At 34.5% G+C, this 19,973-nt stretch overlaps 1 protein-coding gene across 6 annotated transcripts in view; it reads right to left on the reverse strand.

The window, feature by feature from the left end:
- MANEA (mannosidase endo-alpha) overlaps nucleotides 1-19,973 on the reverse strand; it is a 105,179-nt gene that overhangs the window by 62,221 nt on the left and 22,985 nt on the right. For all 6 annotated transcript variants that reach the window (XM_082634146.1, XM_082634151.1, XM_082634145.1 and 3 more), the window contains one exon: nucleotides 13,017-13,126. In XM_082634146.1, the coding sequence (XP_082490272.1) occupies nucleotides 13,017-13,126 (110 nt within the window). The remainder of the gene's footprint in view (nucleotides 1-13,016; nucleotides 13,127-19,973) is intronic.

Here is a 19,973-nt window from a genome sequence, read left to right on the forward strand (position 1 = left end):
ACTTTAACACCCCACTTACAACAATGGACTGATAAACCAGACAGAAAATTAATAAGGCAACACGAGCTTTAAAGGACACATTAGTCAAAATAGACTTAATTGATATTTATAGGGAATTCCATCGGAAAGCAGCAGAATACACTTTCTTCTCAAGTGCACATGGAACATTCTCCAGGATAGATCACATCTTGGGTCACAAATCAAGCCTCAACAAATTTAAGAAAATTGAAATCATATCAAGCATCTTTTCTGACCACAATGCTATGAGATTAGAAATCAATTACAGGAAAAAACTGTAAAATACACATGGAGGCTAAACAATGTTATTAAACAACCAAAAGGTCACTGAAGAAATCAAAGAGGAAATCAAGAATACCTAGAGACAAATGAGAAAAAAAACACTCTGATCCAAAAACTATGGGATGCAGCAAAAGCAGTTCTAAGAGGGAAGTTTACAGCAATGCAATCTTACCTCAAGAAACAAGAAAAATCTCAAATAACCTATAGTTATACCTAAAACAACTAGAGAAAGAAGAAGAAAACCCAGACTTAGTAGAAGGAAAGAAAAAACAGCAGAAATAAATGAAATAGAAACAAAGAAAATAGTAAAGATCAATGAAACTAAAAGCTGGTTCTTTGGGAGGATAAAAAAAATGATAAACCTTTAGGCAGACTCATCAAGAAATAAAGGGAGAGGACTTGAATCAATAAAATTAGAAACAAAAAAGGAGAAGTTACAATGGACAAAACGGGTATACAAAGGATCATAAGAGACTACTACAGTCAACTATATGCCAATAAAATGTAAAACCTTGAAGAAATGGACAAATTCCTAGAAAGGTACAACCTTCCAAGACTGAACCAGGAAGAAATAGAAAATATGAACAGACCAATCACAAGTACTGAAATTGAAAGTGGATTAAAAAACTCCCCAAAAACAGAAGTCCAGGACCAGATGGCTTCACTGGTGAATTCTATCAAACATTTAGAGAAGAACTGACACCTACCCTTATGAAACTCTTCCAAAAAATTGCAGAGGAAGGAACACTTCCAAGCTCATTCTATGAGGCCAACATCACCCTGATACCGAAACCAGACAAAGATAGCACAAAAAAAGGAAATTACAGGCCAACATCACTGATGAACATAGAAACAAAAGTTCTCAACAAAATACTAGCAAACCGAATCCAACAACACATTAAAAGGATCATACATCCTGATCAAGTGGGATTTATCCCAGGGAGGCAAGGATTCTTCAATACAGTATATGCAAATCAATCAATGTGATACAGCACATTAACAAATTGAAGACTAAAAACCATATGATCATCTCAATAGATGCAGAAAAAGCTTCTGACAAAGTTCAACACATTTATGATAAAAACTCTCCAGAAAGTGGGCATAGAGAGAATCTACCTCAACATAATAAAGGCCTATCTGACAAACCTACAGCAAACATCATACTCAATGATGAAGGTCTGAAACATTTCCTCTAATATCAGGTACAAGACAAGGATGTCTACTCTCACCACTTTTATTCAACATGCTATTGGAAGTCCTAGTCATGGCTGTCAGAGAAGAAAAAAAAAAAATAAAAGGAATCCAAATTGGAAAAGAACAAGTAAAACTGTCAATGTTTGCAGATGACATGATACTATACACTGAGATTCCTAAAGATGCTACCAGAAAACCACTAGAGCTCATCAAGGAAATTGGTAAAGTTGAAGGATACAAAATCAATACATGGAAATCTCCTGCATTCCTATATGCTAACAAAGAAAGATCAGAAAGAGATATTAAGGAAACAATCCCATTTACCATTGCATCAAAAAGAATGAAATACCTAGGAATAAACCTACCTAAGGAGGCAAAAGACCTGAACTCAGAAAACTGTAAGATGCTGATAAAAGAAATCAAAGATGACACAAACAGATGGAGAGATATACCATGTTCTTGGATCGGAGAACCGATATTGTCAAAGCAATCTACATATTCAATGCAATCCCTATCAAATTACCAAGGGCATTTTTCATAGAATTAGAACAAAAAAATTTTACAGTTTGTATGGGAACACAAAAGACCCCAAAGAGCACAAGCAATCTTGAGAAAGAAGAGCGGAGCTGGAGGATGAGGCTCCCTGACTTCAGACTAAGTACAAAGCTACAGTAACCAAAACAGTATGGTACTGGCACAAAAACAGAAATACAAATCAACGGATTATGATACAAAGTCCAGAGATAAACCCACACACCTATGGCCACCTAATCTATGACAAAGGAGGCAAGAATATACAATGAAGAAAAGACAGTCTCTTCAATAAGTGATGCTAGGAAAACTGGACAGGTACATGTAAAAGAATGAAATTACAACACTCCGTAACACCATACACAAAAATATACTCAAAATGGATTAAAGACCTAAATGTAAGACTGGACACTATAAAACACTTAGAGGAAAACACAGGCAGAACACTCTGACATACATCTCAGTAATATCTTTTTTGATCCACCTCCTAGAGTAATGAAAATAAAAACAAAAATAAACAAATGGGACCTAATGAAACTTCAAAGCTTTTGCACAGCAAAGGAAACTATAAACAAAACGAAAAGACAACCCTCAGGATGGGAAAAAACATTTGCAAATGAAGCAACTGACAAGGGATTAATCCCCAAAACATACAAACAGCTCATGCAACTCAATAACAAAAAAACAAACAACCCAATGAAAAAATGGGCAGAAGATCTAAATAGACATTTCTCTAAAGAAGACATACAGATGAACAAAAAAGACATGAAAAGATGCTCAACATCACTAATTATTAGAGAAATGTAAATCAAAACTACAATGCGGTATCACCTCACACTGGTCAGAATGGCCATCATCAGAAATCTACAAACAATAAATGCTGGGTAGGGTGTGGAGAAAAGGGAACCCTCCTGCACTGTTGGTGGGAATGTAAATTGGTACAGCCACTATGGAGAACAGTATGGAGATTCTTTAAAAAACTAAAAATAGAGCTACCATATGACCCAGCAATCCCACTACTGGGCATATACCCAGAGAAAACTGTAATTAGAGAGGATGCATGCATCTCGATGTTCACTGCAGCATTATTTACAATAGCCAGGAAATGTAAGCAATCCAAATGTCCATCAACAGAGGAATGGATAAAGAAGATGTGGTACATATATACAATGGAATATTACTCAGCCATAAAAAGGAATGAAATAATGCCATTTGCAGAGACATGGATGGACCTAGAGATTGTCATACAGAGTGAAGTAAGTCAGAAAGAGAAAGACAAATATCGTATAATAGCGCTTATATGTGGAATCTAGAAAAATGGTATAGATGAACTTATTTGCAAAGCAGAAATAAAGTCACAGATGTAGAAAACAAACTTATGGTTACCAAGGGGAAGGTGGGGGGTGGTATAAATTGGGAGATTAGGATTGAAATATATACACTACTGTATATAAAATAGATAAGTAACAAGAACCTACTGTATAGCACAGGGAATTCTACTCAATGCTCTGTGGTGATCTAAATGGGAAGGAAATCTAAAACAGTGGATATATGTATTTGTATAACTGATTCACTTTACTGTACAGCAGAAACTAACTCAACATTGTAAAGCAACTATACTCCAATAAAAATTAATAGAAAAATAAACAAAATAAAAGAAACCCTTTATCAAGTTAAAGAATATTTTTTATTAAGAGTTTTATTAGTAATGAGTTTTTATTTCCTCAGAAGTTTAGTATCAAGATGATCATGTTTTATCTCCTTTAAATAATCAATTAAGTTTTATTTACTGAACACTTACATAGTGTTTACCATGTGCCAGACTCTAAAGGCTTTACATATATTACCTCATGTAATCTTTATAACCATTCTGTAAGGTAGATTTTGTTACTTTTTCCATTGAGAGATGAGGAAACTGAGGCATAAGAGTTAAATACACAGCTACTAAGTGCTTGAGCCAGGATTGAATGTGGGAGATTTGGATTCAGATTTCATACTCTTGAACCCCCTCTTAGATCTTGCTAATAAACACTTCTCATATGTTTTCTTTAGGAATTTTGCATATATTTTCATTAATGAGATCACTGTATGAATCTCTTTTTTGTGCTATCCTTCTTTAGTGTTTGAATCAGAACTGTGTTATCATTATAGAATAAAGTTGCAAGTCTTCTCTGGTAGCCAGTCTCCAAGATGGCCATGAATGCTCCCCATCTCCTGATATTCATAACCTGTGCAGTTGCCTCCCACATTGTACCAGGGTTGGTTTACCAGCAGATAAACCAATAAAATAGGGCATAAGTGACAGTCACTTCCTAAATTAGGTCAAAACACTGCACCTTCTATACTGAACTCTCTCTTTCTCAAATCATTCATTATGGGGAAGCCAGCTGCCATGTATTAAGGAGACAGTCCTGTGGAGAGGCTGCCCACAAACTAAGTCCTGTATATCTGAAACTGTAAATCAACCATACTTAAATTTAAAAAAAAAGAAGTACTAAGTCCCATTCCAACAGCTAAAAGAAACTGAGGTCTGTCAACCACCACATAAGAATGCTTAGAAGTGGATCCTCTAGGCTTCCAATGACCATAGTACCAGCCAACAACTTGATTATAACCTTCTGAGAAATCTTGAACCAGACTCACCAGGCTAAACCACTTCCAGATTCCTGACCTTTAGAACTTGCATGAGATATAAAATGTTTGTTGTGTTAAACTGCCAAGTTTTGGGGTAATATGTTATACAGCAATAGATAATGAGTAAACTTTCCACTGTATTTCACTATCACAAAAATCAACCAGTTCTCAAAGGTTGAACAGAACTGACAGGTAAGATCTGGTGCTTTGAGAAAGACATACACTCAATAAAACTTCAGAAATTTTTTCTAGGATATAAGTCAATTTAGATTTTTTAAACTTCTCTCTGCACAAAAAAATAAAACTTTTTTGTATTTTCCAAGAATGCTGCCTATGTTTTATATATTTTAAATATGGTGATATAAAACCTTAAATGTTCTTCTATCCCTATAGATCTATTCCCTTTCAGTTTTTGATATTATGTCTTCTCTATGTTTTTCTTTTTTAATCTTGCCAGTGGTTTGTCTATTTTTTTCTTCCCCACAGTGAAAAAATAATTTATCCAGGCTACTGATTTTGAAGGTTTTGTATTTTATTTAATTAATTGCTTACTTCATCCTTATTAATCCCTCCTTCTAATTTTAGTTCATTTCATTATCCATGTCCTACTGGTATTGATAATCTCAGTGCTATTTATTTTTAATCATCCTAAATTTTCACTTTTGATCTTAAAAGAAGTGTTATTTTTAGTTATAATATTATAATTAAAATTTTAGACAATTTTTTACTTTTTAAATGTTTATTTTGGCCTTATTTTTAATGTTCAGTTATACTGAATATGGTCAGAGAATACAGACCATATGGTTATATTTTTTGTGAATTTATTAATATTAATGTTGCTAACTACCACGTAACCAATTTTTGAAAAGTATCCTTGGATTTTAAAAACAATTCTTATTCTCTTGCTATTCATTATAAAATTTCCTTTGTGGTGCTATTCAAAATCCTTTTCATCATTACTTCTATTTGTTTCCATGATTCATTAATTTCTGAAAGAAATAAATTTTATACTGTGAGAAATTTTCCCACATTTGTAACACGCCTTACTATGTGGGTAGAATATACTTGGTCTTACAATTGTCTTCAGACTTTCACCTGCAATTTTTATGTACCTGGGCGTGTATGTGTTTGTGTGTGTATGTGTTATACAAGGTTTAAATAAAATACAGATTTTGACAAATTTTTAAGCAGCAGTTTGTTTTCTAACTACTTTAGAAATATTTAAATTCATATGGTTAACAAAACTTGTTTTTAGTAAATCTTTGACATTCAAGATACCTAGACATGTTAATCTCACTAATTACTGCATTATCTTCATAAAAACACTGCAATTTTCTTTCTTTTCTGCTAAAATAAACAGTAAGTATATGAATATAAAACATATACAGAATAATAGTATGGAAACTTTAATAAGCTATGATCTAGATGAGGTTTGGAACTCAGAAATTTTTTTATGAAAAAATGTATTATTAAAAAAGATTCTAAGTCATTTTCACTTGTTTTAATTAAAACGACTACTCCAAAAATTGTAATTACTATCCTCATGTCCAAAAGAATAGCTCACCAGTATTTTATTTTATTATCAATAATAGATAGTAAAATAAAATACCTTTAGAGGTTCTAATTCAAGATGGCAATGTAGGGGGAGCCTTAACTTACCTCCTCCCAGGGACACACCAAATCTACAACTATATAAGGAACAATTTTCTTTGAAATAAACTCCTACATACTGGGTAAACAAAAAAAGACTGATGTTGAAATGGGTAGGAGAGGCTGAGACACAATCTAACCATAAACTCCACTCCTGGCATGGAGACCCATAATCAGGAGGGAACCCACAACTCTGAGCTTCTTCCTGAGGAGCACAGGATTTGAAATCTACATCTGGCACCCCAACTTTTAAGACCTGCACCTGAGAGACAAGCACCCAAAACATTTACCTTTGAAAGTTAACAGGGCTGTTGTCCATGAGACACACAAGGCTATAGTGAACTGAGAAACATACTTAAGAGGCTCATGAGGATTCACTATGCCTACACCCCAGGGCCCAGCTCAAAGGCAGCCAATTAAAATGCCTAGTCTTTCTGTAAAAGAGACTTATATGCTTATCTTAAAGCTTCGGCTTAAGTGGCAGGCACCTAATTTAAGGCATACCTAGAAGCTTACTGAATACTCTCCAAAGACCAAGGAGCCTCCCCCATCTAACTCCAGGTCACCTTCTCTTCCAGAAAGAAGCTTGTATATACATCTGATGGCCTGATTTTTGCGGCTGCTGCTAAGTAAGGGGGCACTACCTCGATCACCTGGCTCTGGTGGCCAGAGTGGTGGACATTTATGAGTCCCATTGGACTGAAACAAATAAAGAGTTCGTAACCAGCAACAACCCACAGGACAAAGCAGAGAGGCAACAGACAGGCAACCAATCTTTCTGTGAAAGAGGACTAATATCCTATTTTCATAGCTTTGGCCTGAGGGGAAGACATCAAACTAAACATACATCTAGGGGCCAACTGCAATCTTGTGCAGAGACCAGGGAAAGAAGTGGGCACCTACTTCGCAAACACCCTCCGCCCAGCCCCAGGTAGTGTGAATCTTTGAGAAAGGAGCCCACATTTGGTGCACCAGCTTTTGTGGTTGCTGCCCACAAGAAATAACCCTTGATAGCCTGGTTCTGGTGGCTAGTGGGTATTGTGTTCATGGGTCTAATGGGATGGCACAAAGGAAGAAATGGTTCTTAACTATCATGCAGGGCTTAGTACAGAGGAAGCAGAATGAAATGTCCATCTCCCAGGCTTCCATGGAAAGAGGTATATATGTATAACTTAAAAGCTGCTGCCCGGGGCTTCTCTGGTGGCGCAGTGGTTGAGAGTCTGCCTGCCGATGCAGGGGACACGGGTTCGTGCCCCGGTCCAGGAAGATCCCACATGCCTCAGAGCGGCTAGGCCCGTGAGCCATGGCCGCTGGGCCTGCGTGTCCAGAGCCTGTGCTCCGCAACGGGAGAGGCCACAACAGTGAGAGGCCCGCGTACCGCAAAAAAAAAAAAAAAAAAAAAAAAAAAAAAAAGCTGCTGCCCAAAGTCTGGCTTCCAATCAGCCTGAATTTAGGTGCTGACTGAGATCCCCCCTTTTAGGACACCGGCAGGTCTTGGGAAACCCTCAACGGCTGGGAGCCACTAAGAACCAAGTAGGTTGTTTGGACAATCACAAGGATACGAGAGACAGCCAAGAAATAGGACAGGGTTAAACATTAAGGTTCATCTCCTACATGAGGCAATGCCTTCAAGACTGGGAGAAGAGGTTGTTTCATCTAATACATAGAAACCAACACAAAATGTCAGGGAAACTGAAGAAACAAAGGAATATGTTCCGAATAAAAGGACAAGATAAAAACTTCAGGAAAATACTTAATGAAAAAGAGATAAATGATTTACATGACAAAAAATTCAAAATAAATAATAAATATGCTCACCAACGTCAGAACAAAACATGAAAGAAGTGAGAATTTCAACAAACAGAAAATAAAGGAAAGTACCCTACAGAAATGATGAAGTTGAAGAATACAACAACTGTACTGACAAATATGAGGGTTCAAAAGCAGACTAAGAGCAAAACAAAAGATCAGTGAACTCAAAGACAGGGCAGTTTAACTCTGCCAACTAGAGCAGCAAAAAGAAAAAGGAATAAAAAAGAGCGAAGATAGTTTAAGGAATTTATTGGAAAACATCAAGAAGACCATTATTCGCATCAGGTTCCTGGAATGAGGAGGGAAAAAGGGCAGAAAATTTATGTGAAGAAATAATGGCTGAACACTTCCCTAATCAGGGGAAGGAAACAGCATCCAGATTTATTTATATATATATAATATAAATAAATCGTCAAAAGTTAAAGGCAAGGACAGACTGTATGAAGAAGCAAGAGAAAAACAACTTCTTATATACAAGGGAATCCCCAAAAGACTATTAGCATATTTTCCAGCAGAAAAAATGTAGAAGGGTGTGGCATGATGTATTTAAAGCTCTGAAAAAATTAAACTGCCAACCAAGAATACTCTACATGGCAAAGTTATCCTTCAGAATTTAAGGAGATATAAAGAGTTTTCCAGAAAAATAAAACATAGAGTAAAGACCAATAGCCCATTCCTATAAGAAATATTAAAGGGACTTTTTAAGCTGAAACAAAAGGGTGCTCGTCAGTAACAGGAAAAAAATACAAATATATAAATCTCACTGGTAAAAATTAACATACAGTAAAATTTAGAAAAACTTAATGTTGTAAACATGATAGATTAATCACTTATACAAAGCACTAGTATGAAGGTTAAAAGACAAACAGTAAAAATAACTATAAATGCAATAATTTGATAGTGAATATGCAAGATAAGATGATGTAAATGGTGACTTCAAAAATATAAAATGGGGGTAAGTAAAAATGTAGAGCTTTAGACTGTTACCAAATTTGTTATTGACTTAAAACAGACTATTATAAATTGTTTTATGTAAGCATTATGGTAACTACTGAGCAAAAACCTAGATTAAGTACACAAAAGATAAAGAGAATGGAATCTAAGACTGCCACTACAGAAAATCATCAAATCACAAAGTAGGAGATCAAGAGAAGCAGAGAGGAAAAAAGAAATTACAAAACGGCTATAAAACAGTAAACAAAATGGCAATAACTCCATACCTATCAATAATTGAGTGTACATGGACAAATTCTGGGAAAACAAACAAACAAGCAAGCAAAAAACCTGGAGAGTAGCTAAACAGATTTTTAAAAAGTCATCTATATCTTACCCACAAGAGTCTCACTTAGATGTACAAACACACACAGTCTGAAAACGAAGGGATGGAAAAATATATCCCATGCTCTTGGAAACCAAAAGAAAGCTGGGGTGGCAATATTTACATAAGACAAAGAAGAACATAAAACAAAGACTGTAATAAGAGACAAAGAACAAAGTAGGTCATTACATAATGATAAAGGGATCAATACAGTAAGAGGATATGATATTTGTAAATATTTATGCACCCAACATAGGAGCATCCAAATATAAAAGCAAATATTAACAGACCTAGAGGGTAAAACAGACATACAATAATAATAAGGGACTTTAATACTCCACTGACATCACAAATGAATATATTCTTAGAAACATACAACCTTCCAAGGTTGAATCATGAAGAAACAAAATCTGAACAGACTGATTACTAGAAAGGAGATAATCAGTAATCAAAAACCTCCAACAAACAAAATCCAGAATCAGACAGCTTCACTGTTGAATTCTACCAAATATTCAAAGAAGAATTAATACCAATCTTCTCAATTTCTTCCAAAAATTAGAAGAGAAGGGAACACGTCCAAACTCATTTTATGGGACAAGCATTACCCTGACACCAAAACCAGTCAAGACACCACAGTAAAGAAAATTACAGGCCAATATCCCTGATGAACAGAAATGCAAAACTCCTCAACAAAATATTAATAAGCTGAATTCAACAACACAACAAAAGTATCATACACTCTGATCAAGTGGAATTTATTCCAGGGGTGCAAGGATGGTTTAACACCCTCAAATCAATCAATGTGATACACAACATTCACAAAATAAAGGATAAAAGTCATGTGATCATCTCAAAAAAGCAGAAAAAAGCATTCAACAAAATTTAACACCCATTCATGATACAAACTCTCAACAAAGTGAGTATAGAGAAAAAGTACTTCAACAAAATAATGGCCATATATCACAAGCCTCCAGCTAAAATCATACTCAAGGGAGAAGAGTCGACTGTTTTTCCTCCATGATCAGCAACAACTCAAGGATACCCACTCTCACCACTTTTATTCAATAAAGTATTGGAACTCCCAGCCAGAGCAATAATGCAACAACAACAATAACAAATGAAAGGCATCCAATTCAGAAAAGGAGGAGTAAAACCGTCTCTATTTGCAGATGACATTGTGTGACATACAGAAAACTCTAAAGATTTTATCAAAAAACTGTTAAAATAAACAAATTCAATAAGCTTGCAGGATACAAAATCAATATACACAAATCACTTGCATTTCTATTCACTAATAATGAACTCAGAAAGATAAATTAAGGAACAATCCTATTTATTGTACAACTGCATCAAAAAGAATAAGATACCTAGAAATAAGCTTAACCAAGAACATGAAAGATCTGTACACTGAAAATTATAAGATGTTAATAAATGACATTAAAGAAACAGAAATAAATGTTAAGATAGCCCACACTCATGGATTGGAAGAATTAATTTTGTTAAAATGTCCATACTACCAAAAGCAATCTATAGATTCAATGCAATCTCAAAGTCATTTTTCACAGAAATAAAACAAACAATCCTAGGGCTTCCCTGGTGGTGCAGTGGTTGAGAATCTGCCTGCCAATGCAGGGGACATGGGTTCGAGCCCTGGTCTGGGAAGATCCCACATGCCGTGGAGCAGCTAGCCCCGTGAGCCACAATTACTGAGCCTGCGCGTCTGGAGCCTGTGCTCCGCAACAAGAGAGGCCGCGATAATGAGAGGCCTGCGCACCGTGATGAGGAGTGGCCCCCACTTGCCGCAACTAGAGGAAGCCCTCACGCAGAAACGAAGACCCAACACAGCCATAAATAAATAAATAAAATTTAAAAAAAAAATTGTTTAAAAAAAAAAAAATCCTAAAATTAGTATGGAACCACAAAAGACCCTAAAGCCAAAGCAATACTGAGAAAAAATAACAATGTTGGAGGCATCACACTCCCTGATTTCAAACTATATTACAAAGCTATAGTAATCAGAACATAAAAACAGACACAGATCACTGGAACAGAATAGAAAGCCCAGAAATAAGCCCAGGCACCTATGGTCAATTAATAACAAAGGAGCTAAGAATATACAATGGGGAAAGGACAGTCTTTTTAATGAATGGTGTTGGAAAAACTGAGCAGCCACATGCAAAAGAATGAAACTAAACCACCATCTTACACCATACACAAAAATTACCTAAAAATGGATTAAATTCTTAAGCATAAGACCTGAAACCATAAAACTCTTAGAAGAAAATAAAGGTAGTAAGCTCCTTGAAATTAGTGTTGGTAATGATGTTTTGGATTTGACACCAAAACTAAAACAACAAAAGCAAAAATAAACAAGTGGCACTACATCAAAAAAGCTTCTGTACAGCAAAGGAAACCACTAACAAATGAAAAGGTAACGTAATAGATGGGAGAAAATATCTGCAAATCATGTATCTGACAAGGGGTTAATATGCAAAGTATATAAAGGACTCCTACAACATATTAGCAAAAAAACCAATCTGATTGAAAAATGGGCATAAGTTCTGAATAGACATTTTTCCTAGGAACACATACAGATGGCCAACAGGTACTTGAAAAGGTGCTCAACATCACTAATCATCAGGGAAATGCCAATCAAATCCACAATGAGATATTACCTCATACCTGTTTGAATGGCTATTAACAGAAAGACAAGAAATAAGAAGTGTTAGCATGTGGAGAAAAGGAAACCCTTGTGTACTTTTGCTGGAAATATAAATTGATGCAGCCATTATGAAAATAGTATGGAGTTTCTTAAAATAATTTAAAATAGAATTATATTTTCCTGCAATTCCCCCTCTGGGTACTTATCCAAAGGAAGCAAAAACACTAACTTGAAAAGATGACTGATGTTCACTGCATCATTATTTACGATACCCAGGAAACGGAAACAACATAAGTATCCATAACGATGAATGAATAAAAAATGGTGGATACACACACACACACAAGAATATTACTCAGCCAACAAACAAAAAACAAAACAAAACAGGAAATGTTGCTACTCATGACAACATGAACAGACCTTGAAGGCATTATGCTAAGTGAAATAAGTCTGTCAGAGAAAGACAAATACTGTATGATCTCACTTATATATGGAATGAAAAACAAAACAAAGCAACACCAAAAAATCCCACAAAAAGAAAACATAAAACAACCAATTCATAGATACAGAGAACAGATCTGTAGTTGCCTGAGACGGGGGTGGGTAAAGTGGGTGAAGATAGTTAAAAGGCAGAAACTTCCAGTTATAAAATAAGTAAGCCTCCAGGATGTAAAGTACAGCTTGATAACTACAGTTAATAATACTGTATCATATATTTAAAAGATGCTAAAAGAATAGAACTTAAAAATTCTCATGATAGGAAAAAAAATTGTAACTACGTGTGGTGATGGAAGTTAACTAGACTGTGATAATCATTTCACAATATATACATATATCAAATCATTATGTTGAAAAACAAACTAATCTAATATTATATGTCAATTACATCTCAATAAAATAAATTAAATTAAATACCTTCAGATTATATTTATGAGCTTTATCCAAAATAGTTGGTACCAAGTTATCAGTAGGTTCTCCATTCTCATCATTTGAGTCAGGTGGGTACCAAGATAGGGCTAGTACACCTAATAGAAACAACCAAAAAGAAAAGAAAAATAAACACAGGAACAGAAATGACGTATTGTTAAAAAAATAAAGGTATTGGTAAAAAATACAGGTATTGTTAAAAAAAAAATATGGCAGAATAACGATCAAATTGTTAACAATAAAAAGAAACATATTCTCAAATAATGTTGTTCTGTTACTTTACTTAGATACCACTTATGTTTATTTGATTACTTTGTATACTCAATACTTTAAACTTTTTATCAGGCATCGATATCTTTTAATTAATTAGTAGATTTTACTTTCTAGAATAAGTTTTAGATTTACAGAAAAATTGTACAGAAAGTAGAGTTTCTATCTTCTCCTCTCCTACTCACCATCCCCCCATGCCACACAGTTTCTGTTAGTATTAACATCTTACATTAGTGTGGTAAATTTGTTAAAACTGATGAACCAATGTAGGTATATCATTAACTAAAGTCCAGAGTTTACATTAGGGTTCCCTCTTTGTATTGTACAGTTCTATGGCTTTTGACAAATGTATAGTGTCATGAACCAACTATTACAGTAACACACACAATAGTTTTATAGCCCTCAAAACCCTTTGTACTCCACTTATTAATCCTTCCTCCATCTCCTTCCTCAATCCCCCAGAAAATAACTGATCCTTTTACTATCTCTATATACTTTGCCTTTTCCAGAATGTTATGTAGGTGGAATCATAAAGTAACATTTTCAGACATTTCTTATACTCTGAAATATGCATTTAAGTTTCATGTCTTTTTAAGACTTGACAACTCATTCTTTTTATTGCTGAATAATGTTCCATTGTATCAGTGTGCAACAGTTTGTCCACTTACCTACTGAAGACATCTTGGTTTCTTACAATTTTTGGCAATAATAAATAAAGCTGCTATAAACATTTATGTGCAGATATTTGTGTGGATCAATATCACTTAACAGAAGTTTCAAGAAATTGTCTAAATTACAGTGTATCCCTGTAGTACCTACTTACTTTTGAACTGATAAACTACAAAAAGAAAGTTTTAGAAACAGTAAGCCTTAAAAGAAATTACTAACTGGAGAGGGAAATCTTTGAAATCAACTAATCCAAAGCCTCATTACATATATAAAGAAGCAAGAGGCCATTAAAAGTATGGTACTAATTTCTAAATCATTTAACAGACTCTTTCAGACACGGAGGAAAATGCAATGTTATCAAAAGACAAGCATGTAGAAATACAGAAAAGGCAAGGTTAGAAACTGGCAGAGAATTACATTTTAAGACTTAAATTTGTGTTAACTATGTCATGTACAAACAGCAGTCCATCTAAAGACAAAACAGAACTTCTAGGTTAAGTTAACGGAAGAAAAAAAGAACAAATATCTGTCCCCTATACAATCTGAAAATAAAAAAAGCAACAAGAACACAAAGAGATAGAAAAAAGAATCTATAATATATGGGGCTTTGGTGGAGATTTTGGCTACCTAAGAAAGCAGTCATATGGAAAAACAATGTTGATGAGAAAAGTGTCTGAAGACAACTGATCAAGCTGCCTACTTCTCCAGCTTATAAGAAGAACATCACCAATGAAAAGTGACAATAAAGATTTTCTCAACATGGGACCTATGAAAAAATCCTGCAAAAAAAATGGTGAAAAAGAACATGGGAAAACATTATAAAGGAGAAACATACAAAAGAAAGATTATGCCATAGAGCTCAGGAAAATTATGAACATGGCATGCTTCGATGAAATTAAAAACAAGATTCCTGTTTCTAATAGTAGTTTAGGTTACTTAGACCAACATTCCCAACAAAAACAAATTATTAAATAAGATATGGGAACAAAAAACTTCCAAAAGCCAAAGAGCTGAAGAGAGTAAAGAATTACCTGTCTAAAATAAAGTGAAAATGTGAAGTCAGAGAAGTAACTGAGAAAGGAAGTCAGTCTGCCCTAAGCATAATTAGGAGAAGTAAACCAGCCCTCAAAATCAGTGGATTAAATCCCAGGTGGACAATGCTTGGGAAGTCCTCTAGCTTGAAAGGGAATTTAAGGTGGGTAATATTTTCTACTGTACAGCACAGATATAGAATATTTTCTATATCTACAAGCACAGATATAGAATATTTTCATTATCACAGAAAGTTCTATTGTACAGCATTGCCAGTATTCTGATTTTCTAAACACCTTATCAACTGGTTCTTATTCAATGATTTTTTCTTCCTCCCTATCCTTGCTGAAGGTGTACTCTGTAAGGCTTGGGGAGAATGTTCCCTGTTCTTCCTTATCCTCTTATTGTGTTTCAGTCAATTATCACTTCCACATGTTGAATTATACCCCCATATTGTGCTCTACAATCCAATTTATCTTTGTACAGTGTCTTCTGGGCTGTGTCACTCATGAGCTTTGAATAAGTAATGGCCTGGGAACCAAGCCAATGATGGTCCTACTCCTGAGGAGAACTGGCCCATTTAAATGTTAATGAATCCTTCACAGTAACCCAAAAGGTTTCTCTAAAATATGTCAACCAAGTATCATTTATAAATAAAATATTTTACTGTGTATTTCTACCACTCCAATTGCTAAGGGAAAAGGGATACTCTTTAAAGTCCATTCTTAGAATATTAGCATATTAAATGCAGACCACTTCATAATGATCACATCCTCCCTCCACAGCACTTACCACAGGATCCTCAATATAACTGATACCCAACAATATTTTTGTTAAGCTAAGTGCTTCTAAACAGGGTAATAGTTAAAAACACAGGTAGGAAATCAGACAGACCTGGAGAATCCAGTCCCAATTCTGCCACTTGATAGATGTTTAACTTTAGGTAAGTTGGTCTACTTAAGTTTTCACATTTGTAAAATGGGAATAAATTCAGTTCATAACCTAAAAGGCTGTTTTAAAAAGTATACATGAGAGAATGAACTATGAAGAGTAAGACCTCCCCCAAAGAGTGATTAAAAAAAACATTTAGGACTTCCCTGGTGGCACAGTGGTTGGGAATCCCCCTGCCGATGCAGGGGACACGAGTTCGAGACCTGGTCCGGGAGGATCCCACATGCCGTGGAGCGACTTAGCCCATGAGCCACAACTACTGAAGCCCGCACACCTAGAGCCCGTGCTCCACAACAAGAGAAGCCACCGCAATGAGAAGCCCATGCACCGCAAAGAAGAGTAGCCCCTTCTCGCCGCAACTAGAGAAAGCCCATGTGCAGCAATGAAGACCCAACACAGCCAAAAATAATAAATAAATAAATTTTAAAAAAAACATTTAATAACAAGAAGACAGTAAAACAGTATGTAAATTTGTTACCTCAACAGAGATTGTGATAGCTTCTTTTACTTATAGGGAACTTAGTGCTTCTTTCAAACATCTCAAACATTCTTTCAAACTAAAGATTTAATAGAAAGAAAGAAAGCCCATTTCCAGGCATAAACACAATTACGCAGGATGACAATTTCAAAAAAAAATTATAAGACATAAAAAAGCAAGAAAAATAATGCACATTCAAAGCAATCAATAGAGCCAGACTCAGATCTGAAATAGATGTTAAAATCACTAAACAAGGAATTTAAAATTACTATTATGATTAAATGTTAAAAGATCTAATGGGAAAGATAGTCAACATGTAAGGTCAGGTGGAAAATATTAGCAGAGAGATGAAAACTAAAAGAATCGAATAGAAATGCTGGAAATGAAAAAAAACATTAAAAGAGATGAAGAATGCCTTCAACAGACTCATGAACAGACACAGCAGAGCTGAGGAAAGTCAGGTAATTAAGCATGTCACAAGAAATTATCATAACAGAAATGTAATTAGAAAAAATGATTGGGGGCAAAAAACAATAAACAATGCATCCAATACCTCTGGGATAAATATCAAAGTTCTAACATACATGTAATTGAAAGCTCAGAAGTAAAAGGTATATAGAGAGAAATAACAGCTAAGAATTTTGCAAAGTTAATGACACAAAGCAAGAAATTCAAGAAGCTCAGAGAACGTGGAAAAGGCTAAATACCAAAAAACAACTAAAGATATATTAAAACTGCTAAAAATCAAAAACCAAGAAAAAACATTGCATAGAAAGTCAGAGAAAAAAGACAGATACATACAGGAAAATTAAGATATAAAAAGATGTTTAAAAATTACAGCATACTTCTCATCAGAAGCCATGAAAGAAGACAATCGCATAATATTTTTAAAGTTCCAAAAGAAAACAAATAAAATACCCCCAAATCTGTCCATTGAGAATTCTGTAGCAGATGAAGTATCATTCAGATAAAAGATACAAACAAAATGTAGAAAAACTTCATTGCAAGCAGATCAGTACTACAAGAAATGGTAAAGGAAATTTTTGAGGGAGAATGAATGTGATACCAAACATCCACTTGGATTTACTCTAAGAAATGAGAAACATTGGAAATGTTTGCCAAGCTCTGGTCTATAATAGGAGTAGTGTATAGTGCCTTTTCTAATAGAAGAATTATGACAACATTAGCAAAAAGTATGGGAAGGAAAAACTGGGAATATACTGCGGTGAAGTCCTTATACTACATATGAAGCATGTATTATTTGCAAGTAGACTCATTACATATAAAGGTATATTTTATAAACCTTAGGTTATCAACTAAGAAAGAAAAAAAATTAAATACTAAGCAAACAGTAGACATTAAACGTAATCATAAAAAGTACAAAATTCCTAAAAATCTTATATGTTCTGGTATAATGTTATAAGTCATAATTCTAGTTATTTTAAAATGTATATCTCAGAAATAACTAAATTTCCTTGTCAATTGCATTATTATGAACTTTCATCAAAAAAAAAGAAATAGGAAGAGACTGAAAAGATAGTAGATTTCAATCAATCCAAGTATATAAATAAATCATATTAGGTGCAAACAGTCTAATCATACTGATTTAAAGACAGAATTTTCAGATTGGATTTTAAAAAAGCAAGACCTAACCATATGTTTTGTCCAAGAAAACCACTTTAAGTATAAAGACAAAAATAAGTTAAAGGTAAAAGAATGAAAAAGGATATACGAGGCAAAGAGAGCTGGAGTTGTTATGGCAATGTGAGACAACGCAGACTTCAAAACAAAGAATATTATCAGCAATAAAGAGGGATTATTTCATAACAAAGGACTCAGTTATCCCCAAAGATATAATAGTTCTAAATGTTTATGTACTTAAAAAAAGACCTTCAAAATATATGAAGCAAAAACTGACAAACCTGAAAGGAGAAATAGATGAATCCACAATTCTACTTGGAGACTTCAAAACTGCTTTATCAGTAACTGATAAAACAAGCAGAAAATCAGAAAGGATAAAGAAGATCTGAACAATACTATCAAGAACTTGAACTAACTGACACTTACAAGGTAGCCCATTCAACAGCAGCAGAACACACATTCTTTTTCCAGAGAATCAATGAAACCAAAAGTTGGTTCACTGAAAGAGTCAACAATAATAATCAAACTCTATAAATATTGACAGGAAAAAAAGGAGAAAAGAAGCAGAAATCTTTTGGCAACATCTATGTAGATACCATATACTTTAAAAGCATAAGAAAAATAATACACACAGCTCTTTGCCCAAAAAACTAACAAATTAGATGAAATGGACCAGTTCTTTCAAACATAAAAGTACCCAAAGTCACTCTAGAATAAATAGATAACATGAATAGTTCTACGTCTATTAATGAAATATTGTAGTTAAAAAAAAAAAATAATGAGGGCTTCCCTGGTGGCGCAGTGGTTGAGAGTCTACCTGCCGATTCAGGGGACATGGGTTCATGCCCATGTCCGGGAGGATCCCACATTCCACGGAGCAGCTGGGCCCGTGAGCCATGGCTGCTGAGCCTGCACGTCCGGAGCCTGTGCTCCACAGTGGGAGAGGCCACAGCAGTGAGAGGCCTGCGTACCCCACAAAAAAAAATAATAAATAAATAATGAAATCACCAGCCCAAGAGGATTTCGCAGGTGAATTCTATCAAATAGTTAAGAAAAAAAAAATACCAACTCTACTTAATCTCTTCCAGAAAATGAAAGAGGGAAGACTTCTTGACTAATTTTATGACGTCATAACCTACTCTAATGACAAAAGACAAAGACATCAAGAAATGAAAAACCACAGACAAACATCTCATATGAAAAAGGACACAAAATCCTTTAAAAAAGATGAGCAAACAGGATTTAGCAATATAGAAGCAGGATAATAAATCATCACCAAATGGGGTTTATTCTAGGAATAAAAAATGAGATGCAACATTTGAAAATCAATCCATATAAGTAACTATATTAAACACTAAAGATTAAACAGTCAATGGATCAAAGAAAAAATCACAAGGGAAATTGGAAAACACTTAAGAGATGAATAAAACAAAAACATGACATACAAAAACTTATGGGACGTGGCCAAAGTGATGCTAAAGGGTTAACAAACAGCTGTAAATGCTACAAACAAGGAAAATCTCAAATAAACAACTTTACAACTTAAGGAACTAGAAAAAGAACAAACTAATTCTAAAGCTAGCAGAGGAAGGAGATAATAAAAGATTAGCTCAGATATAAATGAAACACAAAACAGAAAAACAATAGAGAATATCAATGAAACCAAAATTTGTTTTTTGGAAGAGATCACAAAATCAACAAACCTTTAGCTGGATGAACTAAGAGGAAAAGAGAGAATATACAAATTACTAAAATCAACGATGAAAATGAGGATATTACTACTGATTCTACAGAAGCAAAATGATAACTAAAGAGTACTAGGAACAATTTTACCAGCAAACTTGATAGCCTAGATGAAATGGACAAATTCCTAGAAGCCCAAAACGTACCCAGACTGAATTATG

Source organism: Mesoplodon mirus (genome assembly GCF_964341445.2).
Source record: "Mesoplodon mirus genome assembly, chromosome: 10".
Classification (NCBI taxonomy): Eukaryota; Metazoa; Chordata; class Mammalia; order Artiodactyla; family Ziphiidae; genus Mesoplodon; species Mesoplodon mirus.